The sequence below is a fragment of the Pleurodeles waltl genome, chromosome 3_1 (assembly GCF_031143425.1).
Source record: "Pleurodeles waltl isolate 20211129_DDA chromosome 3_1, aPleWal1.hap1.20221129, whole genome shotgun sequence".
NCBI classification, from domain to species: Eukaryota; Metazoa; Chordata; class Amphibia; order Caudata; family Salamandridae; genus Pleurodeles; species Pleurodeles waltl.
In genome coordinates this window covers 1,585,473,761-1,585,500,742 of record NC_090440.1, presented here as the reverse complement: position 1 = coordinate 1,585,500,742, position 26,982 = coordinate 1,585,473,761, and the positions used below count along the sequence as shown (strand labels likewise).

Here is a 26,982-nt window from a genome sequence, read left to right as displayed (position 1 = left end):
TATCAAGTACAACATCATTTCTATGTGGACGGTAAACAAAGTTTGATCCACGGGCTTCTCTGACCACCTATACAATCTGCATTGTTGAATCCAGTCATAAAATGCTGAATGCCCAAACGTTGCCTGCAGCTCAAGCAGAACATGGCAGAACCACACCTCTGAAGTGGCCCAATTTATAACCTGGCTGCATCTCCCTTTCTCAGTTTGGTGATCAGGAACCGTTTTTCTGAATCCCATATGGAACCTAGCTGTCATATTTGACAATGGTTTCAAACTTCTCCCACTATAATACAACCCACTTCTTTCAAAATTCATGTTAGAAACCTTCTTGTCTTTGTCTATGCAAAGGTAAGGGATTAGATCCTCAATTCACCCTAGACAAAATTCTTGTATGATTAGCTATCAAAAGATACTTCTTCAGCATCAAAGGGATGTTTGCTTTCTGTGAAATAGTAAGAAGATAGATCATTTGATAATGTAGGTAATGTCAGTGTGACACTGTAACAGCTAAACTTAAGTTCAAGACCCTGCATCTCTTGCACAAGTTCATAGACCACAATCTGCTTCCCTCTAAGGCCAATCCTGTCACACCAAATGGCCCATTACCATTCTTAGGTCCATCGCAGACAAATTCCATGTCTACTCCTGACTAGACTTTAAACTCTGGACAATTCTGCATGGACGACAGCCACTCCTAAACATTTGCAACTGAGGAATTATTCAAGTTATGCCCAGTTGTGAAAAACTCTGCAGTTTCTTCCATTTGCACTGAACTGCAAAGATGAGTAGAAGATGAGACGCATCCTAATGCATCACTATAAACTACTTGAATCACTCACTTGAAAGGACCAGTGGCTCCAGAAATAGATGAATAGAGATTAACAGTAATACCAGCTGCTGTGGAAGAGGGTTTCAGCATTCCAGCTGCTGTGCATCAGGCATTCTGTTAGTAAGGGATGGCACATTAGGAGCATTTTTAGAGAACATAATATAACAGTGAAAAGTCTTGTACAGGAGGAACATAAGTTGATGCTGACCAACTTGCCGTTATCACTAAAGTATAAATGAATGTCCATCTCCCACATTTTCCCCACTCTTCCTTTTAAGGGAAAAACATTCATTCTGGTCTTTTCTAAAATGGGAATTACTGTTGTATGCACTTGCCATGAATACAGGGTGATTATGCACACAGAATTATTAGATAATGCCACAATTACATCCTTCTATTTATATGGGCCTCACCAATTATAAGTCCCAACTGTAGTAATCAATATCCCCGGGTACCACACTATGCCTGTCTAGCTAGGAGGGAGGCACATGCTTTCACACAGGCAACAAAGGGCATGTCAAGCTTCAAATAAAGAAATTACTTGAAGATTTAGAAATCCCTAAGCCTACATGTATGATACAGAAATCACACACTGCTGACGGTGCCTTGACAGGGTTGTGTACATTTCTCCTTGTGTTACAGTGTTCTCTTACCATGAAATCTTCCATCATAGCAGTTTTTGAAGAACTTCCAACTCAAGAAGCTGCTGTACATCTTAAGTTAAAGTGAGATCAGATGTACTACGCTCATTGAGAAGGCTGGACCACTTACGTCGATTGCATTATCAAACATTAAAAAAACACGAGTTGCATCAAATTAGAACTTAGACCATCAGCAGTAATAGAACACTTTTTTCCTGCTGTGACCCCTTAAGAAGATGCTTGAAATCCCAGAAGGGCCAGGAAACTTGCAAATTGATGTAAATCAATGTATGTAAAATCTTTTCATTTTCATTTACTCCGTGACCATACGTTCTTAATAACATAAAATGTTTTTCTGTAGCCCATGTACATTTGTAGAGGCCTCCAGAAATGTAGACACGTTTTGAAGAAACAATTAAAAAAAAGTCTAAAAACCCACTAACAACCTTGAAAAAAGTACGTCTTGAAAAGTCAAAAATATTGACAACTGACAGACAGCAATGTTGTATAGTTCTGGCCCAGTTATATGGTAGTTGATGAATGGAAATCCGTTTTTAAACACACCTTTCATCTTTTCATCTGCACAATTGTAAAAGGACTAAATCATGAAAGCATTAGTGAGCACGAGATTTAGTATTACAGGAGTAATCTCCTACGTACTCTTTTATGCGTTTGTGGATTGGCTTCAAAACGTATAAAATGGGACTATTTCGGGATAGTCATATACAGTTAGTAGCCATTGAAGGGAGTTGGGCATTTCGTGGCTGATCCGCATAGCCACATTAAAGTACTTGAACGATTATCCCTACATCCCATACTCATAAATGCGTTTGTAAATCAGCTCCATAATATTTGTCTGAATAAGACACACTGTTTCATCTCCTCGACCACACCTAACCGTGTCAACCGTGGAACATTTCAAGCATTAAGTTTTTTTTTTTTTTTCCAGTGTTTAGAAAAAGTTAACTGCAGAAACGTGAAGTTTATTAGTTAGTGCTTTTACAGGAGAAATTACTTCTTTATCCTGGTACAATAAATCACAAGCAGTTGGTGCTCAGCAAGCAGAAGAGGGAGAGGCTCGCCCTCAAGGTTTTTTTTAATCAATTAGTTTGATGTCGGCTTCAACTGAACATAAATAAATAAGTTAATCCACTTTTAGATCACAGAACAATTTCAGGTCTACTTGCACCGTAGGCGCCAAGTAAAGCCACAAGAGTGCAGTCCTTTATACATTGTTAGTATTTCCAGTCACATATAGTCATGGGTTTACTACAAATCTTGGGATGACCACAGTGCTTCGCCTCACGGCGTTAGATGGTAGTCGGGGCATCGAAGATACAAAGGTGACATCATATTACCGTCATTTAGTATATATGAGAAAGACGAAATTTGGAGTACGTTGTGCAAGTCCATATTCCCCATATCACCAAGGCTTACAGGTCAATACGCACCAGAATAGGTGACAATGAAGAAAATGTCCATCGACAGCTAGTTTTCAGGAGGACATTTTCAATAGGTTCTCACTTTCATTCACAGATATTATTTATAAAATAAATGTCATGTTGTGTAGCCGGGAGCTACTCTTGGTACAAGGCACTTAGCAAATCAACAAAAGGAAACCAAAAAGGCGGCAAGAAGTTCCATGTATGCAGTTGCAATGGGCACATTTATTCGTAGATGCACAACTAGCCTTTTTTCTAACCCTCTTGTCATGCCCAGTGGCTTGCACAAAGTCTGTCCTTGTTTAGACGGCTTCCACGTAGTTGGCTGGAAGCATGCCAGTTTTGCCCGTTCTATGGACAGTGCCGTACATCCAGCCTTCATCGATAGTCTGGACATTCACAATTGCATCGCCGTCCTTGAACGAAACTTCATCATCGTCTACTGCCCGGTAGTCGTACATAGCACGGAAGGTTTTCTGCAAATAACAAAAGGGGGCAGTTATTTTGTGCACTGCCCTGTTTAGTCGGTGATGCCAGCTTTGGATTTACCAATGTGTGGTTATTTGGTCAGCAAGAGGAACCGTTCCTCACAGATTTGTAGCAATAGGATTAATGAGCTTATCAATGGAATAAAGGGCTATCCTTGAAAGCCAACTGAACACAAAATGTATGTATTATTACAAATAAGTGTGCACATACAGATTTTTGGATAAGGACATAAGGACAAGTACATCACATGATTCAGGGTGGTTATTTAGTTGAAGCATAAGATTCCTGAAGCGATAGATTAGGGATGAAGGGAGAAGAACATGCTGTGGGAGAGGAGTGGAGTACTGTTCGCCACTTTTGCTTAATGTAAGGTGTAGTTAGTTGGTGGGAGTTAATCCCTGCCCGGTAAAGTGTTCTCCAGCTAGTGAATGAGATTTATATTTGTGGCTCGGGACCGCCGTGCTTGTGTTAGAGTCGAAAGATTTCAGTAGTCACTTCTTGCCACAGATTTGAGGGCTTATTTTTCAAGACCAAGATGAATTATTCATTTATGATGATTAAAACTGGTCAGTGTGGTGGAAATAGCATGGCAACGCTGGGCCACTGTATGTAACCAAAGGATCACGAGTCACCATGTGAACAACATTCAAGTCAGTGGTTCCTACAACACCAGTTTCTGTATACAACAAAACTGTCAATAGAGCAAAACTTTTACCCTTCACATTCTATTACGGAGCAATGCACTCGACAACGGACTGTGACTAATATTGTATTTCAGTTGGAAACGTATCATCAAAGTCCTGTTGCCATTTTTTTCTTAAGAGCCTACATTGCTTTTTATACATGCAATATGTTTTTTTTATTTTATTATATGCCACTAGAAATAAATATTTTCAAATATTCGTCCTACAATTATTGTTTAGTTACTTAATGGCTTCTATTGTAATTTGTTGAAATAAATTATACATTTTCAATATAATTTTATAAATTGAGTTATAGTAAATGCATTTTTACAAAGGAAGTATAATAATAATCAAACATAGAATACAGCATTTGGGTAGTAGCTCTGCTAGAGGTGGGCAATCATGCTGGCTCTTGATTGATATAGACAAGATAGTTGCTTTATGAACATAAGGAATACATATGAGAGTTCAACCCGCCAGTTTCTGCAAAAAAAACTGAGGTATTCATCGCAGAAAAGTGGTAGACGAATCCTAAACTCATACATGTTTGCATAATGACATGAATATTTAATGGAGATGCAATGGTTTGTGATATGAATTTATAGGGGAACATTCAAAAGTTAAGCTTAAAGAATTATGAAGGTGTTGTAGAATGGATTTTCGAGTATATAAATGGGAAGGAAAACAAAAATGGAGTCTAGAGTGGCATTTATGAAACACTGGTCTAGAGTTTCCAGGCTTTATTTTCTCCGACAAACTGCAATTAAAACTTATTTCTACCAGTGTGTAGCATTGCCGATGCACATTATATACCAGTAGCAGGCAGAGCTATGCCTTTTAAACATTTGTAAAAGATTGTCAGAACTTCACGTTCATAGTCTGTGTGTTGCGTGCCAATATTTGCATGAGAGCAGAATTGTCTATCTTTGTTCTTCAAACGCAGCCCCTGGTCAAGGTTTTCAGGATAATGATGAGTTATGTAAACGTTTCATAATTAGAGGCATTCTGTGTTAATTTAACATTTGAGGATATCCTGAAACTCTGAAATGGCTCTGTCCCTCAAGGGCTGTCACTGGACAGACTTCAATAATATGTGATTACCTGTCTGAGACCCCCCATTACTTGACATGTAGTCTGACTTATCTTCAGGGTCGCATTTCATAAACTCTAGTGTGAGATATTAAGTGTTTATTGTTGGGACCCTTTAAATATCCGCAGCCTAGTACTCTATTTGTACGGTGGCTCGACACAAGATTACCTTCTCATATTGGAGTAATAAATTCCTTCATATTTCTCCCTGGGAGTTTCCAGCTAGGTTTTATAGAGTGGTGCTTCTTTCAGCAGTTTAATGGAGTCGTGCTGCCTACCCCATTGAGAGAAGCCTGCTGATCAAAACTATAATATATTTCAAGTGTAAAATGAGGTTTCAAGAACCAGCATTTCAATAGGAGATTGTGTTAAAAGCTAAGATCCAAAAAATAAGCGAGATGCAATGAGTGTCACAGTCAATCAGCATCTCTAATTTCTTCCATTAAGGGTCTGATTGCGAGTGTGGCAGTCCTCAGACCGCGACACTTGTGATCGCTGGCTGACCGCCACGGTTGTGGAGGCCCGACCACCACATTAGAGGTAGGTGGGCAGCCCTGCCAACCTACCGCCGTCTCTGCCGGGATCTTTGATCCCAACAGGCTGACAGTGGGGGAGGTCAGAAATAGCCAGGGTGGCGCTGAAGTCAGCACCATCCTGCTGATTATGACCTGGTTCTTCGCCAGCCTTTTCATGGCATTTTCATTGCCATGAAAAGGCTGGCGGAGAACACATTCAGGGGTCTCACTGCCCAGCACCCATTTAATGCTCACTGTCAGCTGTGCAGACAATGATCACTGCGAGGGTGCTGGTGCACCCTGCAGGTGGCAGCATTGCTGCTGGTTTGATTATGAGCCAACGACAATGTTGCCACCACTTTCCACCCATCAGCCCAGCTGGAAAGTTGTAATGGGCCTGGCAGGGAGGAAGCTAGATTAATTAAAACTTTGTGATCTAAAATGTGTGACTTTAGCCAGGTGTTATGTTTAAGTACAAATTACTCAGAGTTCATTGGGAAAGTTGTGTATTTATCAGATGCACTGGTGTTTGGAAAGGTATGTGGTGACCAGCCACATGCCAAACCCTTTCTCAATTACAGCACTGCTTTTGTGACTTAAGTAGATGGCAGATCTCTGCATCAGCATGCAATATGTGTTGATGAATTGTGTTAAACGAGTAATTGATTGAATTAGGTACACTGGTGCTCTGTTGTAATGTATATATTTCACAGTGAAAATATGGAAAATAAGGGTGGCAGTGCCAATAACTGATAAATAGTGGGAGCTGGCAATAAGCGTTTGCCCAGCTTCTTCTCATAGTTTATTTATACCTTTAAATATTAACTCTAGTCTCGGAGTAATGTGAAATGGACCAAACAGCCAAGTTTGTTTCTCCTGCTAACACCATCTTTAACAATAATGTGAACATTGAGCAGCTAACTCTGCTCAATGCTGAGATCATCAACTCTTCCATCTTGGACTGGTGTTCCAGACTATGCTGAAACACACTGTTATGTTTTCTTTGTTGAAAATACCCACAGTGAACCATACTGAACCAATCACCACCCCATTCTAAACCTTCTCCTGTACTTGACTAAACTGATTTGTAAAGCAATGCATACACAGTTATAGGCACCAGCAGCTCCTCTGCTACCGCAGCGGAGCGTCAACCCCCCTGCCAGCAGCTACAAACTTTAAAAATAAAACGTTAATAACCCGTATTTATTATTTTTATTTTTCTATGGGCCGTGGCCATGGGGGATGACAGGCACGAGGTGGAGTGGTGTGCACTGTTGTCAGTGCGCATATGGGTTTGGCCGGCTGTCTCCGGGCAGCAAAACCTACATGCGCACTGAGCTGTCTTCAACCCAAGCTGCACTGCTGGGTTGGAGACAGCAGGCTCTCAGTCTGTCTAGGAGTGCCAATAGAGGGTGCTCAGGCCAATCCTGACGTTGTTCTCATGCGACCTGGCAGGGAGGTAGCCAGTATGACAGCAACCTCTCCGTCGGACTTTCGGTGAATGGGTTATCCCATCTGCCAAACTCATAATCAGGCCCTTAGTGTGTGAAATTTGTGAAATTTTGTGAGGTGCTCTGAAAATGAAACAGAATTATCTGTACTCTAAAGTAAAGGTTCACAAAAATAATCCAACATTTGGTAACCATAAATCAAAGCATTTTAATGGTTTATAATGTCAAAATCACTCACTCCAGTTGTAGATGGGTGGGAGGGAACAGATGATACAGTTGTCTGTTGTGTGGCAACAGAAGATGATCTTTGTTGTGGTAGCTCTGTAGCCTTCGCTTGCTTGTAACCTAGTGACAAAAATTGAGTGGTTATTTCATCTCTTGCGGTAATTGTTACTAAATTGTAACTTTTACTAAATAACACTAAAGATTCTAAACATGTGAATAATTGAAGTTTTTTTACATCTACTCTCAGAATTCAACGTCGCTTTAGGTTTACTCCAAATCTTCATAACCATCTATGGAGGAACCAATTTTGAGTTTGTAAGGTCAAAGTCTTTGAAGAGTACCTGTTCCAGCCGTTGTAAAGATGGGACCGTTGCTATAGGTGGATAGGTGATGTTCAGCAGCTTCAGAGGTTTCAGACTTCTCATCTCCAGCACTGAGGCTCAAAGCACTGGCAGAGCGGGAATGCTCTCGGCTGCGTCGCTGAGCTTGTACTGTGGAAACCATACACAGTCACTTTTGGGTCTACTAACTTAGCAGGGCAATAACAACATGGTTCAATAACAACACCATGGACCATAAAAGCAGTGGAAATACCTTTTAGGAGGAACCATCTAAGAATTCAGGTAATAACACTAGTGCATTGTTCTGAAATAGTTGTATGGAAAGTGAGTTTTGTCTAGCCTGTGGAACATATTTTTTGCAGAAGAAGCATATTATGATTCTCTTGCTGAGTTCTGCTGCAGGGTAGAAAGCTCCCGATGGTTTGGCAATACAGCCACAAACTAATGCACTGGGGAGGTCAATTCAGAGGAGTTCTATGTTGATGTTTTTATTTTTACATAAAATGCTATTTGACATTGTATTCAAAGTAAACAAAACACAATTTTTATATTCAATATTTTGTGGCGAATAACAAGACTGTCTACTCCTGATTCCACATAATGCCTCTTTCATACCCAATTCTATACATCCTGTCTCTTTATGTCACTCTTTCAGGTTCTTTTTCATCCCTTCTTTGTCCCTTTATCATGATTTTTCTATCTTTTTCTTCCTTTATTCTTCTCCCGTTTCTGTGTCTTCTCTCTCATGGGCTAGGTGATTGTCTGACAGGGAAACCTAAGTCCTCATCCTCATCAAGTAATGTTGGTGCCCATCACCTATGACAACCAGCAGAAAATAAGCACTGACTTAACTTAAAAAATGGGTTGGTGAATTATGTTACTGTACAACTCAATGCCCCAGCTGTCAGAGATTGTTAAAGATGCAGGACTGAGTAGAGAACTGCTTTATTTATGGTCTGACTTGACAGCACAGCTGTCACCAGACAATTATGTTAGCACCACTAGAGAGGGTCTTTGGCTCTGTCCACATATTGGGAGCCAGGAGTACATGTTTTGATTGGGCAGTATTTGCTTCCACAAACAGTGGGAATCACTGCAAACTTTGCGCCGATGGGAGGGTGACCTTCCACAATAAGAAAAAGTGTGACAAACTTTGTCTAGGTATAACGCAGATGCCACCCAAATATTATATATACCCTTCAAAAATTAGGGCTAGACGGACACAAGGTTCATGCAATGCAGAAGGAATAGTTGCTGTAAGGCATTGCATGAACAGGGCAGAGCAGTACTGCACATATCTACTACAAAGTGGTGCTGTTCTGGTCTCTCCATGAACTAGCACAATTATGGCTGCCATGCACCAACATAGGCACCCTTGCATCCTTGTGTCGTAGTCAAAGAGTGTCTGCATTTTGGTTTCATAGTTTTTTGTGTGCAGGAAGTCATTCCTTCCAGTAAAAAAAAAAACTATGCTTTAAGGCATTTTTCTCTTTTTATGTGTGCTGCAGAGGGAAGCATTAGGAGAAATGAAAACATTTCTCCTTGTTACTCCTGCCTCAGGCAGGCACAGGATCTTTGTGAAAATCCATCTCAAGTTCTTTGTAGATAGGGATTTGAGTCGAATCCCCCCACTCAACTTCCCCCCGAGGCAAAGTAAATCAGGGCAGTGCACCACAGTGCATTGAGTTACTTTGGGTTACAATTCAATGTAAGTCACGATTTGTGAAGGATTGTAAGTCCTGCCAGTAGACTTTGTTTAGGGTCTAAGTTAAGAAAGTAACACAAACCTGATGCAAAGTCTTTGGAAATCTAGGCCATTGTCTTTTGGAACATAAAGAAGCTGTGGTTCTAATAATACCCAAACTTTGAGAGATTGGCGTGTACATGGTAAGTGTTTTCACAAAGGTGAAGTTGGGTCCGGATGATAAAGGTGTTTGCATGTGTAAATAAAAGTAGGTGTTAAACATAAACTGCTTTCGTCAATTACGCAGAAAATATTTGTGCACATAAAATTTCTATGTGAGCAAATCAGTTTTTAAAGTAAAGTTTGCGGCTGCTGTGGGTAAGTCTCCCTGTAAAATGTTAGTGAATGTTCACAGAATTGCAAGATTGTGTGCATTAATAAACTTTACCAAAGTAGTTTCCCACACTGAAAAGGCTCAGAGATTTACTCCTTTCATGGCAGGATTAAATGTGTTTTCATGATGGAAAGGGAAGGGAGCAACCCAAAAATTGAGAGGGTTATCAACTAAAGTTTTATTGTGTGGGGAAAAATATTTTTCACCTGGAAGATTAAAAAAAAAAAGTTGCATGGTGCAAATGCACACTTTTACACTTTAATATGTGTGAATGGTTACATATGCAAGTACTCCTGATAGACAAGTACATTTTCAACTTTTACTACAGGAGTTGTGGTTATCAGGTCAATTTTTATTTTGTATTGTCACTAACAGCTTCCTGCTTTTGAGTCAACAGCTTCTTTAGGTTCTGGGGTCCTGAAAAACAAAACTTTCAAATGTGAACCATGTATTACTGACCCATTGATGTTTAAATATGGACATTGTTCTTAACCAGCCTTTCCTGTGGAACCTAGTCATGATTTAAACCTATAGAAAAAATGTAAGCTATATTTCAATCCGCACTAACAACTATTTATGACAAATATACAATATCTGCTTTACAGTTAGCCTCATTTTTTTCTGAAGGAATGGTGCAGTGTGTAGACCACATCAAATAAACTGAAGCACCAGTGGTTTATACATGGTAAAGAACATTACCTAATACACCTCTTGAGAATCCTAGTTTCAGATGGAGGCATTTGACAACAAGTTATTGATCCTCAAGCTTCATAAAGCAAGGACTTTTGTGATGAAGAGCAATGTCAGATGATACAAAGATACTGGTTATTCACACTATAGAAACATTTGCCAAGGGCATGACGGTCTCACACACGGTATACCAAAGCAGTCCATGTCAATCAACTTCTGTTGTAAAAAACCATACCGGACAGCATGTGTAAGCTTCTGGACTGTATGTTGTCTTCTGCAGGATCATAGTCGAAGACGGAGCCAGGATTGGTACGCCAGACGCGAAGGTCTATGAAACAAAGATTCACATTAGGAATAGGTTTGAAAAGACCATTCTGGAAATGTTGATTAACTTCAGTAAGCAAAATTGCAATCAAAACATTTCTGGAGCAAGAAAAACAATGGTGCAATAACATTAAAATTATTGACAATTCCCAAACACGTCAGGATGCATACTCCTGTAAAACGTATGAATTCAAGTGTAAGAGTTAATGTAAACTTACCTCAAAGTGCTCTCAGAGTTTGAAATGTAAATGAAAAGAACAGCGGCATTCTGCTAAATTTTAAATGTATTAGCCTCCAAGGACTGTAACTGTCAGTTGACATTGAAATTATTCTAGGGTGGAGATTGTCATAGCTAAACAACAGAGCAATATGCATCAAATATAGAATAATTTTGCTCCCCCCCAAATTGGAGGTTCGAGACAATTTTAATGGATCCAGATTCTTTGTTGGAAGATATGGTCCGGATTCCTTGTTGGAAGGTAGGGATTTTAAATATTGTAGCCATCCTGTATGGGTAGCTTTATGGATCAGAGTTATTGATTTAATAGACAGAAAGCCAATGGAGCGTCTCCACTGTTGGAGTCAGGGACTCGCCTTATCTCAGGTAAAGCTTTATCTTGCAGAGTTCTGAATGATTAGTTGATACACTGATAAGTCTTGTCAGCTCTAGATAGAATACTACTGACATCTGCATGAGATTTCAGGTGTCAATGCCAGAAAATAAAAATCTGGACTACACAGAATGAGACTGCTGATCCTCAAAGGATTAAAGGTGTAGTTACTCTTCCGGTAATGAGTCAATTGTTAAAGTAAATTTAGTATCCTGCACATTGTCACAGTTTGAAATTAAGTAATCCATATATTTTTCTGATACTACCAGGTAGATTTACAAATATTTTTCTAATTTATTTTCCAGTATAAAACTGGTTTTGTGCTGGAAAGCACCTAAAGGTAAGACAAAGCAGCACAAAGCACTGCTTTGCATTACTTAGCGCCAAGGAGGCTAAACATGGGTGGTAGATGGTCATTCTCATCCAACCTTCCATGCCTTTTGACTCAAAACCCTACCTACAAACAATAGTAGACAGGGTTTTGCACCAAACGTTAATGCCATTTGAAAGTTGGCATTAAAAGGAGAAATGTTTACTCTGTGCAGCACGCGTACACAGTAGGTAAAGTTCTAAAGTGTGTATAAGCGCAGCATTTTGTACTGGAAGGATACCCTTCCAGTCCAAAACCTATGCTAGACACACACCCTTGCACTTTGGCTCAAAGGTGTGTGTGTGGCGCACAGTAAGTGCTGGCTTTAAGAAGAGGGGAGGAGAGAGCCATATTTCTGTAAATTTGCCAATCTCCTGCAGCACAGCATTATTTGCTGCTGCACTGTGCTGCGTGTCTATTTCGGAAATCTGGTCCCTAATTCTTAACACATATAAGCCTGTAATAGTAACCCTGTCCTCCAATAGCACAGGTACCTCTTGTTACTGGTCCCGCTTGAATTACAAGATCCATGTATTTTCCATGGACCTGGGCCCAGATTTATGAAGAATTCAAGCTTGGTTTGTAACCAAAAGCAGTGCAATGTGCTGCTTTGCATCACTTTGTGGCAATGGGGCATCCCATGGGTGAAGCATGGGTGTTCCCGTGCAAACTCCCAAGGATTTTTATGCAAATTCCTATCTACAAAGAGTTGCAGAAAGGGATTTTCCCCAAAATCCTGCACCTGCCTGAATAATGATAAGAAATATTTTTTATTTCTTCCCGTTTTTAAGTCTATGCATGTGTAACGTATTCTGAACCACACATACGAGAAAGTTGCCTTTCAGCACAGATTTGTGCAGGAAGGGTTTCCTTCCTACACAAAAATTATGACAACGACAACACAGATACCTTTTCACTATGGTGCAAGGGTGCCTGCATTGGTGCATGGCTGCCAAAATAGTGCCAGCGCAGGGAAAGAGCAGAACTGCACCACTTTGCAGCCGAGAGAAAGCAGTTATGCATGATTTCTTTCATGCAACGCAGTGCAGCAACTTTACTTGCTGTCCTCTGTTGGGTGAAATCTCTGTAAAACCGGGCCCTGTTTTTTTTTCCTACCAGAGTACACCTGCTTCAAGCAATAACAATCAGGAATTTGCAGGACTATCATGTATGATATTCCCCGTTCCATCAGTGATTCTTTATTTCTGAGTGAACCCACACAGTCTAAATTGTAGTGAGCTGGCCTTGCCCTACTTATGCAGTTACTGGTAACCATGGCAGGGAAACACTGCCCCTTTTCGCAGGCCACTGCTAATTGCACTTAGCTTTGATAAAGCTTATTCTTATTTAGCTGCATCCATACCGGTGCCTGTTGACCAGCTTCTTCGGGTTCCTATGTGATCCCACAAAATTACACTAAGTGACTACTTGCCTTTGTCTTATTTTATGCTAATCCTTCACAATGTTTTCAGTGCCAAAATTGTCTGGTATCACAAAACTACTGGGGTCATTACGAGTTTGGCAGTTCCAATGTGGGACCGCCAAACTCGTGGGGAGGATGCCACCGCCATGTCGGCGGAATCCCCCCTGCCCTATTATGATGTTCCCTTCAGTCTGACCGGTGGGAACATTGTACTAGAGCATTCCCGCCAGCCAGTCCAGTGGGAATAGTGCTACAAGATAGCACTCGGCTCCCTAAAAGGAGCCAAGTGCTGTCTCGTAGCACACAGGGGGTCAACCAGCATGATTGGAATGCGCACTGTCTACATAGCGGACAGTGCGCATTCCGACTGTGCTGGGCAGGGGGCCTCTGCACTGCCCACAACATGGTCATGGGCAGTGCAGGAGCCCATCTGTCGCCCCCTGTACTACCTTTCTGCCAGCCTTTTCATGGAGGGCTCCCGCACATGAAAAGGCTGGGGGAGAGGGGAGTTGTAATCAGCATGGTGGAGCTGAGTTCAACACCTTCATGGCTGATTACAAGCCCGACCGCCATCATGCCGGCAGGGACAGCGGTCTGACCGCCAAAGTCGTAATTTGGCAGTCGGACCGTCAAAGCTGTGGCAGTCCAACCGCCACTGCGACTCTGGTGGTCTGAAGACCGCCAGACTCATAATGACGCCCTATCTGATTAACAGGGGTGTAGCATGGTCAGTAAGACTGGGGGGGTGAGCTTCAGATTTCCCAACAATCATGCTGGCATATAATCACAAGCAGGGTGCACGACAGGGGCTTAAGGGGCAGCGGAAAGGGAGAGGAATGCGGACTGGTAGGAGGACTAAGTAAGAGTAAGCACTGCAAGATTCGGGGGTGTGAGCTTCAGATTTCCCAATCATGTTGCCATATAATCTTTAAATACCTTACAGGACAAGCAGGGTGCACCACAGGGGCTTAAGGGGCAGCGGAAAGGGAGAGGAATGCAGACTGGTAGGAGGGCTATGTAAGAGAAAGCACATCATTTTGTGAAATAACAAACGTTCTTTTTGAAGTCTTTTTCAAACAGAAGGTGGGAGAGAGTATGTGTGCATTTTTGTCTGTGTGTGTAAAAATTCCTGGTGAAATCAGACAGACACCTCACCATACCCGACTGAAAGCACCCGTGCCCAACTATTCATCACAAAATGCATTTATAAGGGGGAGTGTAACAGCACAACCTCATCCCCGTGAAGCTACGCCCTTGGTGATTAATCTATTTGTAGTGTATGGCAGTTCGTGCATTGGCTGGTGCAAGTTTATTTTTTGTTTGCAATGATTTTAAATAATTGTGCAATTATAATGCACAGATGTCAGAGAATCACTTTTAGCTTGGACGCTTTCGCTGCAACAGATGCACCAGCAGTGCACAAAAGAGACTCTTGTGACCCTAATCTACGACCCTATTCTACCATTATATCCTTTCCCAATGAGCCACCCTTCTGTCCTCGCTGGTAACTGCAGCCATCTCAAGACCAGCGACCGCTCTTTTCTGCTCCATAACAAAGTTTGTTGCATCTAGTTCAGGAAAGGTTTAATGACATTCTATACGTGATCCATGTTTTGCACTAAATATATGACTCTAAGGTGACAGGATATCCTGTAGCATACACGTGTATCCCTGTTTCTTGGGCACTCAGATGACAGGACATAAGATACACATATAAAGGGAGACAAGCAGAGCTCATGTGACCCTAATTTACAAGCGAGCAGGCAATGTTGAATCTCGATTGATTATGGCGTAATATCTGTTTACTAGGAATTACTGCAAACCTTATTTGACTAACGCTGGTACGCTAACCACATACAATGATCTGCTCAAAATAGCCTTGGGACCCTCTGTATAGAAACCATGTAATAGTCATTTGTGGCCTGGTGGCTTTGAGTTACCCCCTGTGCCCATAATCTCCTGGCATTAAGAGTATACCATTGAGTTCAGTGGAGTGCAGTGTAGGCCCAGCAGGGCCGGATACAAGCCATATATTAAGGATATCCTCTTAACATAAATGTGCATATAGCAAATCTAAAAGGAAGTAAGGGGTCAGATTTATACTCTGCGCCAAATTTGTGTCATTTTTTTTTATGCAAATTCGGCACAAACCTAACTCCATACTTTTATTTTGACATTAGGTGCGTCTAGCTTCAAAATATAGGCGTTCGCCCCATTTTTTGGATGCGTGCACCTACCTTGCATCAATGAGATGCAAGGTAGGTGTTCCCATCTAAAAAAAAAAAAATTGTTCTATCCCCATAGCCCCATATTTATCCCCATGTGCCACATGGGTGGAAGAGGGGGCCAAATAATAGTGCAAAGCTTGCTTTGCACCATTATGTAACGCCAGGGTCAGACCAGGCGTTAGGGGACCTGTGGACCCATTTCCATGGTTAAACGCCATGTGCCCTCCCCAAACCCCAGGAACACCCTCACCAGATTGACACCGGGGGATGAGGGATCACATCCCAGGTAGGTATTTTTTTTTGTTGCCAACAGGGGCCCTAACTTGGGGCCCCCTGTATGGTACAGGGTGCAATGGTCATGGCCAGGGGACACGTCCCCTGCACCGGCCATTAGGGTGATGGGCATGACTCCTGTCTTTCTTAAGAAAGGAGTCATGTTTCTGGTGGTTGTGCGCCAGGAAATGGCGCTAGTCAAGTTAGAGGCATTTTTTGTGCCTCTAACCAGGATAGCGTAATTTTTTGATGCACAACCCACTCCTTCCCTACCACCACCCTATCCCGGCTAGCGTCTTCTTTTAAGATGCTAGCCACAAGTTTAGCGCCACCCTGCACCATTTCTTTAATATGGGGCAGGGCTACTGCTGTGGAATGACTCAAGGCGGCCCTATACTTTTTGCAGCAAAACTGCGTTTGCGCAGTTTTGCAGCAAAAAGTATGAATCAGGCCCCAAGTTCCATAATGGAATTGCATGTGACATCCCATATCTAGTAGGCACCAAGTCACAAGCAGCAATGCATGTTAATGAGGAGACTGACTCCCTTCACCAGGCACATATACATTTCTGTGTGTTTATGGAGTTGTCTGGGATTATCCTACCTCTCATGTTGTCATACATCCCTGGAGAGACTAAACCGGATCCGAAACTTCACCATGCTTTCTAGAACTGAGCTTGGCAGGTGTCTAGACTGAGATATGTTTTTTTCCTCCAGGCGAGGAGACAGAAATTCATTTTCGGGTGCAGGATGAAGGAACTCCACTAATGCCTCCTTGTATTACCTGGCTCTAAGAGGTTAAGAAGTTGGAAGAGGTTGTGCTAAAACATGGGAGTGGCATGAAGGGACCTCCAACATTATGCATAAATACCTGTCATTGTCTCCTGTTCGGGGTCAACCCTTTTTCTCTCCATTTCTACGACACGTCTTTGAATGCCGCGGTAGTTTAAGTCACTGAAGTCTATCATGTTCTTCTTGACACGTTCTGTGATGGGGTCTGTCACCACTGGTGTGAAGCTACCTTTGTGCTTCTCAAAGTCTTCATGGTATCTCACCTGTGAAATATAGGCATTTCGAATGGTAAAACAACAAATACAATTCTAAATAAATAAGCCTGAAATGTACACTGTTGCTTCGTTATATTATATTATAAAGCTACAAATAAAACGTGTCCTAAAGAATTTGATCTCATTAGTGAATTCATCTAATTTATAACACACCAGTTAAAGTTAAATAAAATAGGCAGGGATCAAACTGTCCTCTGTTAATCAGATGTGTTTCCATGATGAACATAAAAGACCTTCAGGTACGTTTCTAGCTCAGGAGGAAAAATTTGGGTAAAAACAACTAATTTCCCACTTTATGAGCTGATAAACCTATTATATTAAAAATCTTCTTATCCTACACATTCGTCCCATGCTCACACACCTTGTCATTCACTTTGTGTGTTATCTAGTATATATACACAATGCCATCCATGGATTTAATATTGCAATACTGAAGAAAGAAAAGGAGAAATTACCGATGAAATATGGCGCTGACTTTCTCGCACACGCCTCATTTCTGGGGTGTCTAACACAAAGGCAGCCTTGCCTTGAACTTGTTTCCGAAAGCTGTCGGAGTAAAGAACCTGCCGGATGAAAAAGACATGTGATTGTGGCTATGGTTTGTACTGAAGCTGCCACTATATGTTAGGAGGAACTTTAGCAATCATGGTTACAATAGAAACAGACTGAGAGCCTTATTTAGAGTTGGACAGATGTGAGAAATCAATAAAAAATGTGGCTGATTACACATTTATATCAATGGCACACTAAATATTGTGGGCGGAATATATGCCACTTTTTGGCTGATAACCCCATCCCCCAAACCTGAAATAAGGCTGTAGGACCTCATTAAGCTACAAGTCTTGGCATTTTTCTTTGTGTATTATTGCCTGTTGTTGAGCTGATCAAAGCAGTTACTAGGATGTGTACTTGAGCTGCTTGAAACACATAACTCTATTAGTACCCAGTTGTTTCAAATGGGTGTTAATGGAGGAAAGCATCTTGCAAGGAAGTGGAAAATCAGTGTAGTTTCTGTTCACAAGTACAAAACATGACATGCTGAATTTGTCATGGATTTGAGGTGGTTAGATGGGGTATTCAAAATCCTACCAGGAAAAATCACTGTGTCAATGTAGTACTACACGCAGTTGCAGGAGAAGGTTGACAGCCAAGTGTTGGAAGAGAGATGGAGAGGTAGAAAGCTTCCAGAGGTAGCTAGCTGTATCTTCACACTCTACAGCGACCGTAGACTGCACAAAAAGGGATTGGAAGGTTAATCAAGGAGTATTATTTTGTTGGATAGGGAAGTGAGACACACTGGATCAAGTCAAAATAGTTATTTTGTAGGATTTGGAGTTTGTTTTTTATAATACCGAGCTAATGTTTTCTTGATTGCGTTTAACTCTCTCCATCTCTGGAGTGACCGTTGCCGGAGTTGCTTTCCCCAAGTCCTCTTTATATAAAACCTAAAGGGTACAAATTGTCAGCTGTAAATTGCAGGGTTGCACAGCATTGTCTGAGCATAACTCAAAGATGTTACTCTTATCCCAATCATTTCTGCACCAGTAATAGCAGGAGAAGCTGTTAAGGTGTTATGTAATTTAGCAGTTGGAGAAATCAGTCTCTACATGTACAAATGTAGATATGGCGAGGAGTATAGCTTATGTACTATCTACAAGGGATATGATTAGGAGCAGCTGTACACCATATCCAATTGTTAATCAACTCAGGTTTCGTTGCGAAAAAGTACCGAGCTAATATTTTCTTGGTTTCGTTTAACTCTCTCCATCTCTGGAGTGACTGGTGTTGAGGTGGCTTTTCCCAAACTCTCCTTATACAACACCTAGAAATGGCAAAGAAAATGTAAACAAATCACATATATACAAACAACAGAGGACACTTGAAAACATTTATGCTCCAATTGCCTTCACGGTGCAGGTGTAAACATGAGTTTGAGGAATAAGCTGTTAAAATTATTTGAAAAAGTGAAAAGGCACATCCTAAACTCACTGAAGTCATCACAACCCTGGTGATATGGACTACTTCATGTAAGCTCTGGCTTTCCTGAGTCTCTAAACAGCTTCTCAAGTCAGGATGCACAATTATAGACAAAGGAGATCGTGGCTTGGGTCAAAGATTGTTAGTCTGGTTTAAGAAGCTTTCTTTGTGGATCTACACTTGGATGTATATCTGCCCTACCCAGTATAGGTCTAGACAAAACTGGGGTTGAAACTGTGGTAGTTTTTCATGAAACAAAATTTAGCTGCTAGACACTACTAGCCTGACCATAAAGCTACAACCTCTCACAAGGGAGAATTCGTCCTATAACTCAGTGTTAGATGTTCAGTTGCTGGAGTAACATAATGCTTTTCTTTGTCTTTGTCTGGCTTTTGACCCATGGCCAATACACAAGTAGGAGTATAGTATCAGAATATTGAGTGCTAAAACTGTGCTACAAACATGGTGTGGCAAAAATACTGACAACCTAAATATTAGCAAAGTAAGTATATATAGGTAAGTAGTGTTTTACTAGACTTAACTGCACATATATATGTAACATAGCACTATAAATTTTTTTTTTTTTATATTTATATATATATATATATATATATTGAAGAACATATCTTCAAGGTAGATATGTAGATGTGGTGCTGAAAGTAGCAAATCTACCATTACCTATATATAATTAACTTTTCGATATTTTGAGTGTCAATATTTTTGTAGCACTATATCCTTGTAGTTGGTACTCTTAAATGCATGAGAGAATCTATCTGGCTAGTTGTATACCAGTGCAATTTTGGATCCACAACTTTGGATTTACACTAATTTTGGATTACCAATATTTTGGATGTTAAATGGCAAGTTGTATACCAGTGCAATTTTGGATCCTCAATTTTGGATTTACACTAATTTTGGATTACCATTATTTTGGATGTAAAAAGTCAAAATGGTAGGTAAAGCAGGGTTGTATATATACAGATAGATAGATAGATATAAACAGATAGGCATATAGGCATATAGATATAGACATGTAGATATAGAGATAGGTGGTTAGTCAAAATATCGAGTTAAATATATCAGAAAACAGAAATATAAAAAATAAAATGAGTCAAAAATATTGTGGTACAGAATATTGTTTTTGAGAATAGCTTTCTAAATAATATTGTATTCAAGAATATCGTTTTTAATATAGTTTTTGGTAATATAGTTGTAAAAAATATTGTTTTAAAAATGATTGTATTGTGTTTTAGGTAAATTATTTACTTTGTGTTAGAACTGTTGGTATGTTTGTTAATAATTCTTCAAAATATAGTTTGTAATTTGAAGTGATTTTTTTGTTATTAGTAATTTACTGTGTTGTAGAGTGTTGATGGGGTTATAAGGGGTAGGGCAAGGTGTTATTTAAATTAGAAATATATTTACTCTAATATTAATTTGTTTTGCTTTAATTAGTTTTTCAATTAATTATTATGTAATTTTTTATATGTTGTGTGATATTTTGAATTTAAAACTGAATTTTTAATTGTATTCTTAGCAATAGTAAGTTATATTTTAGTAGCACATTGTTGGGTTTGTAGAGGTACGGGGTGGGATGTTAAGTAAGTAATAAATATTTTAAAATGATTGTTAATTAGTTCTTAATTGTTAATTATTTATTCCATTGTTAATTATGTAAATAGCTCAATACTTATTTAAGTTATATTTTAGTGTGGGTTGCTGGAATTGTAAGGGAACAGTGAGGGAAGGTAAATAAAGTAAATGTAATTTAATGTAATGCTATTTTCTAAATTAATTATTTGATTAGTAATTTGTATTCATTACTATCTAACTGTTTACTCTTTTGATTATTTCTTTATGAATGTTAGCGTTTATATGTTTACTACACATTCTTTTGATGATGTATTATGTTTTTTAGATGAGTTGCTCAGGAAGAAAAAAATATATAATGTTTACAATAATTGATATTTGTATTTAATTTGTTAACTTGTCATTAATTATGTATATATTTTTTTATATTTACTATTTTGCAAACATATTTTGATTTATTTAATGGTAAGTGCTTGTGAAATTGTGTTTGTGCCAACATTTACCCTACTGTTTTTCAGACTAGAGTGGGAATAGTAAATCTGTCCCCTTTGAAGTCCAACACTTTCCCTGCCGTTGGTTAGGCTGGAGTATAAATAGTAAATATAACCCCTCAGAAGTCCAACATTTTCCCTACTATTGCTTAACCTGGAGTGGGAATACCATATCTAAAATATCTAAAGTCCACCACTTTTCCTAATATTGATGAAATTGTGTTTAGATTATTACTTCTTTATTTGTTATATTTAATATATGTTTAATGTGTATATTATTTTTTGTACATTATTCTTCTGGGAGGTCTATTTTGTATATTTGTGCATTAAATAATAATAGTTTAATCTATTTATTTTATATTAAAATATTTAATATTTACTACTTTAAACTGTATATGTTGTAGAAAAACACAATTTTTGTAATTTTCCGATGATATGAATTTTTGTCATTTCCAGTATAAGTATAGGATCATGACATTATGGTATATGATATGGTACATGATATTTTTGACAGAATATTGTGTCAACAAAATTGTGTCATTAATCCTAGATAGACAGATAATCTAATTTAAAAACTAAAAATGCACACGCTTATGTGTGTGTGTATATATATGTATATATGGGTGTATAAAATGAAATTAAAAAAACAAAGTTGTTTAAAATTATACATTTAAATATCAATATTAAATATAATTAAAATTAAAAAGAAATGCAAAATTATTAAAATATAAAAAAAGAAATTAAAACTCCAAAATAATGGTACTGATACATAGTAGGACAACATAGTGATTATCCAAAATAATAAATCTAAAACTATGGAATCCAAAATTATGGTAAGAGAAATAGTGACCTACATGGAGAGCAAATATACCACACCTGTATACACTGCATGTAATCCCTTAAGTGAGATAAGCTATCCAGGCATGGCTGTTTTGATGATGGAACTGATGTAGACAGATGAGAAATCTTACAGAATTATATCATTTCTCCTCTGAAATAGTAAGTCTGGTCATTCTGATGACAAATAGAGGTTTAATCATATGAACTGGACAATCACAAAAGACATTGAGCAGAATTGGTGATATTCACTGTACAAACCTATTTGGAACAGGCTATGTCAGCATTTGAGAGCATCTCAAATATGGTTGCTCAAATGACTAGAAGCCAGGAGAAAGCACCAAGGAAGGGAAATTAGACCATAATTGTTATTGTACGGGGAAATGTTTTAAGCAAGTCTTGGGTTAGCCAGTGGAGCTTTTGTGAAGAGACCTACAGAGATTTAGGGGGCACAATGTTATTTTCTGTTCCTCACTCCAATTATTAAAAAGACACCAAATAAAGGAAAGAAAACCATTAGTAGTAGTCAATGATTGTTTTCACAAAAACGTTATTTTGTTTTTTGTTTGGGAGTCTTGTTCACTGGTCATCCTAGGAAATACCGAGCTAATGTTTTCTTGATTGCGTTTCACTCTCTCCATCTCAGGAGTGACAGGTGTTGAGGTGGCTTTCCCCAAACTCTCCTTATACAACACCTATAAATGGTAAAGAAATTGTCCACAAATCACATACACACAAACTAACAACAAAGGACACTTGAAAACATGTATGCTCTAGTTTACTTCACGCTGCAGGAGTCAACATGAGTTTGAGGAATAAGCTGTTAAGAGTATTTGAAAAAGTCAAAAGAAAAGGTACATAACCATGGGTGATCCACATTACATTATGTAAGTGCTAGCTTTCCTGAATTTTGAAATAGCGTCTCAAATTAGGATGCACAATTACAGAGAAAGGAGATCATGGCCTGGGTCAAAGATTGTTAGTTGGTTTAAGAAGCTCCCATTAGGAATCTTTACTATGTGTCATAGTTTGCACCCATAAACCTGGATGTATATTACTATGTGCCCTACCTAATCCAATCCGGACAAAACTGTGGCTGACACTGTGGTAGTCTTACTGGAAACAAAATTCTTCTGCCAGGCACTACTGGCCTTAATATAAAGGTACAGCCTTCCACCAGGAGGAACATTAATTTAACTAATAATTAGCTGGAATAACATACTGCTTTTCTTTTTATCCACTGATGGGCCATGCAAATGAAGAAGTATAGTTGCACAATACTGAGCTCTACATACCATGCTACAAAAATGTTGTAGCAAAAATATTGACAACCCAAATATTATAAAAGTGTGTGTAGGTAAATATATATTTATATATATTTATATACATATATATCCACACACACACACACATATACAAACATACATATATATATATATATACACACACACACACACACACACACACACACACACACACACACACACACACACAAACACATACACATGTATGTGTGTGTGTGTATATAAGAACAAGTTACTTCAGTGTATAAAAGTGTCCCAAACATGGTTGCCCAAGGGACTGAAAGCTAGAAAGAAGAATCAAGGAAAGGAAATTAGATAATAATTGTTATTGTAGTTGAACATGTTTTAAGCAACTCTTGGGTTAGCCAGTGGATCCTTTATGAGAAGACCCACAGTGCTCCAGTGGCCCAATGTTATTTGCTGATCCTCACCACAATTTGTAAATGGACACCAAAAAAAGAAAGAAAACCATTAGTAGTAGTCAATGTTTGTTTTCAGATAACAAGTTATTTTTCTGGGGGTCTTGCACAGTATTTATCCTAGGATATACCGAGCTAATATTTTCTTGATTGCGTTTAACTCTCTCAATCTCTGGAGTGACTGGTGCTGGGGTTCCATGCCCCAAGTTCTCCTTGTACAAAACCTAAATGGTACAAAAAAGTATACAGAAATCACACAAATACATAAAAACATCATTGCAGGTAGAAAAAGCCTGATTGTGGGCAGTCACAAGGCTTTTACGATGGGGAAAGTAATGCTTAAAAAATATTAACAAAGCAAAAAGGCAAAAAAAAAATTAGATATAAAATTGTATGACAATTTTATAAACAAATACAAAACGTTGAGAAATAAGTTATTCCAATAAAGGGATTGTGTTAAAAAGCAAGGTTTTAAAAAAGTGATCGGTTAGAAGGTTATTTTGACACATTTATTCACAAATATGTATCATTTCTTTATGTGTAAATACCGAGCTAATATTTTCTTGATTGTGTTTCACTCTCTCCATCTCTGGAGTAACCGGTGTTGGGGTTCCTTGCCCCAAGATCTCTTTGTACAAAACCTAAGATATTCAAGAAAGTGCCAAAAAAGCAGCAGTTAAATTGACAAGCTCTAAACAAGTTGTGACTATTTTTTTCCTTCCATGATGAGGATTTAGGTGTAAAAAGTAGCACACAACTAATGCTAGTAGCCCACATTATAAACTTCACTTTGATATAGGTGCATTGAACACAATTCAGATACAACTAGATCTGAAACAAATTTTTAAGATATCCATACAAGGTAAAGTTACAAGCACTGGCTACAAATAATTTATACAGTGAGCATTTTCCTGGAAATGTGGTATTAATCTAGCCCTCATGGGCCTATGCTAGACACCTAAGATTAGAGCAACAAATTTCCAAGCACGGTGCTCTCTCATGGACAAACACTCTTGGATGTGTAAAAAGGTATTCAAAAATGTCTCATAAGAAAATGAGGTTAAGAGAATAATTAAATAAGGGCAAACATAGTGGCAGCATATATGCCACATGGTTTACCTTGCAAATATATATGTCATTAATCATTGATTTTCTACACAATGCATCCATTGCTTTGCTTCCAATGTGTGGTAATTCAAAGGATACCATGATAAATTATGAAGTGACTAAAGATAGAAAAGGATTTGTGAGCTGCTTAGCTTAAAGTAACGGTAGGACAATTTTTCTACATTGGCACCCCTGGGCTGTATTCTTTAACCACAATAACATTGGTATTCAAACAACAATTTAACTGAATGGCCATACACTGAGGACTGAATACCTCAAGTAAATGCATAGTCACAAAAAACAGCATGATTGTCCCCTTTGTAAAGAGCAGAACAATACCAAAAGGGTACTTTGAATTACCAGTGCTTCTTTATCTTAGGGAATACTGGAATTACTAGCTCTTCCACGTAAACAACCTGGAACCTCTCTCTGTCAGCATACAGCACTGTGGGTGGAAATTTCTTTGTGTCCTTTGATTTGTATTTTTATATCCTTAGACTTGATTGGGCATATGCAAGCCTATTTATGGGTACCCAGCGCCCGCAAGGCAGAAAACCTCCTCTGCTAGTCCATGAAGAAGCATAGACCAAAAAGTATGGCTCATGGGTGGGTAAGCTTGTGAACCAGACTGGATAATTTCAGAAGGGTTTAATAGCAACCCAGTGTCCCCTATGTTGTTCAATGAACATACACTTATGACCTGTGGTGAGTACACTGTGCGTTCCAGGCTGGATGAATCCCTCGTTAATTGATAATTTGTTTCTTGTGGTTTTAAATCTGCTATTAAAACATTCAATCCATGATTTTGTCCAAGATTGTGTCACATTACATATTATAGTTTCCACATGCATCTCAGGTGCTGAAAAAGCGAATGAAGCATTTAGAGAAACAGACTTCCAGTCTCTACATATTTAGTACAAATTAGAGCTAGAGTATCTACACCACCTAACCACCTTTGTGTGTAATTTTAGTAATTTGTATGACCCCCACATGCTAATATGAAGCTATTTCATCCATATTAATGTACAGTTCCAGAATAGATGCCATGGTATTTTATTTACTACTGGCAAGCAATTGTCAATACCAGAGCACCCATAACAATTATCTTGCCTAAATAATGGGATTCACATTTCAGCTGATATATGAATTTATTTTCCTATATGTATCATGCTAGTGATTATGGCTGGCTCCATTGTGAGGCATGAGATATGAGATGAAGGCAAGTACAGATGAACACAAACTTTCTTATACAGTAAACACTGAATAGTATCTATAGTGTACAAATAAGGCTAGTGGCAATGGTAAGGAAGCAGTAACTGCTCCAAGGATCACAGGGGGTTATTTAACTATTGGTAAACATCCTGCAATCACAACATGGGTTGCAGGGGTTATAGCCGCCACTATCCAGGCATGACTGTCCACCATATTTAGAGATCCCTGCCCGCTTGGTGAAGATCTTTGTGCCTTAAAAGAGGTCTCATTTAAAAGTTAGATGAGTGGGTGCCGTGTTCAAAAATAACTCCCAAGTGGGGAGTTGATCCGAGGTACTTGAGGTACTTAGAGTGACGCAGGTCTAAGGCTTCCACCTGGGGAGCCAGTGGAGACTTTGCAGGCAGAAACTTGATTTTTCATTCAATTCATAATAGAGTGACAGACTATCAGTCTGGAGCAAAGGTTACTCTGATACAAATGTATCACCAAAGGCTAAATAACCCTGATAGACCCGGATAGAATAGTAAAATTATACTTAGATGACAAGCACATTGGTCTAGCTAGCTGTTAGACATAAAGGGGCAGATTCAAGAATAGTTCCTTGCACCCCTTAGCGCCCCCCATGGTGCAGGGCAGGGGGAAATAGCATCAGAGTTTTTGCCGCTATTGATGTACTGTTCAGGGATACTGCCAAAATTGTGGTTCTAACCCTGAACAGTACATAGGGGCCCATTGTAACCAATGGTGTGCCCCCTTTTAATGCCTCCTCTGAGAAGGCATTAACAATGCTGAAAAAAGTGGCACAAAGTAATCTTTTAGATTTCTTTTAGCCATTTGTCGGCTCTCCTAATGGGGGAGCGCCCCCTTACATACATTTTGCCTGGTGCAGGCATAACGTGGTGCTAGAGGTTACTAAGTGGTGCAATCCATGCATTGCACCACTTTGTAAATATGGCGCAGCGTTTTTGCCATAATATTGGCATATTAGCATAAAAAAATGGCAGTAATGTGATATATGGCACAAGGGGCTCCTAAATCTGCCCTAAAGTGTTTTGTATTGATGCATACTACAGGTCTTGCTCTGTATGTAAGCAACACTAGTTAGTAAAACATCACAGAAGTGGAAAGATATCACCACATTGTAAAAGATTTTATGACTCAATCGAAAATGTTAATCATATGCAAAATAAGAAACCATCATTAGGAAGATCCTTTTACCATTTTAAACTGATACATTTACATCATACAGTATGACTTGACATGGGTGATAACAAATT

At 39.1% G+C, this 26,982-nt stretch overlaps 1 protein-coding gene across 26 annotated transcripts in view; it reads right to left on the bottom strand.

Moving 5' to 3' along the window:
• Nucleotides 1-2,432: 2,432 nt before the first annotated feature.
• Nucleotides 2,433-26,982, bottom strand: part of NEB (nebulin) — a 375,459-nt gene continuing 350,909 nt past the window's right edge. For 15 of the 26 annotated variants that reach the window (XM_069225183.1, XM_069225190.1, XM_069225193.1 and 12 more), the window contains 11 exons: nucleotides 23,935-24,027; nucleotides 23,518-23,610; nucleotides 22,266-22,358; nucleotides 18,498-18,590; nucleotides 18,121-18,213; nucleotides 17,224-17,331; nucleotides 16,573-16,756; nucleotides 10,709-10,801; nucleotides 7,706-7,855; nucleotides 7,378-7,484; nucleotides 2,433-3,388 (listed from right to left, as the gene is read on the bottom strand). In XM_069225183.1, coding sequence (XP_069081284.1) covers nucleotides 3,215-3,388; nucleotides 7,378-7,484; nucleotides 7,706-7,855; nucleotides 10,709-10,801; nucleotides 16,573-16,756; nucleotides 17,224-17,331; nucleotides 18,121-18,213; nucleotides 18,498-18,590; nucleotides 22,266-22,358; nucleotides 23,518-23,610; nucleotides 23,935-24,027 — 1,281 coding nt within the window. In that variant the 3' untranslated portion in view covers nucleotides 2,433-3,214. The remainder of the gene's footprint in view (nucleotides 3,389-7,377; nucleotides 7,485-7,705; nucleotides 7,856-10,708; nucleotides 10,802-16,572; nucleotides 16,757-17,223; nucleotides 17,332-18,120; nucleotides 18,214-18,497; nucleotides 18,591-22,265; nucleotides 22,359-23,517; nucleotides 23,611-23,934; nucleotides 24,028-26,982) is intronic. The other 11 variants (XM_069225206.1, XM_069225207.1, XM_069225208.1 and 8 more) reach the window with 8 other exon arrangements.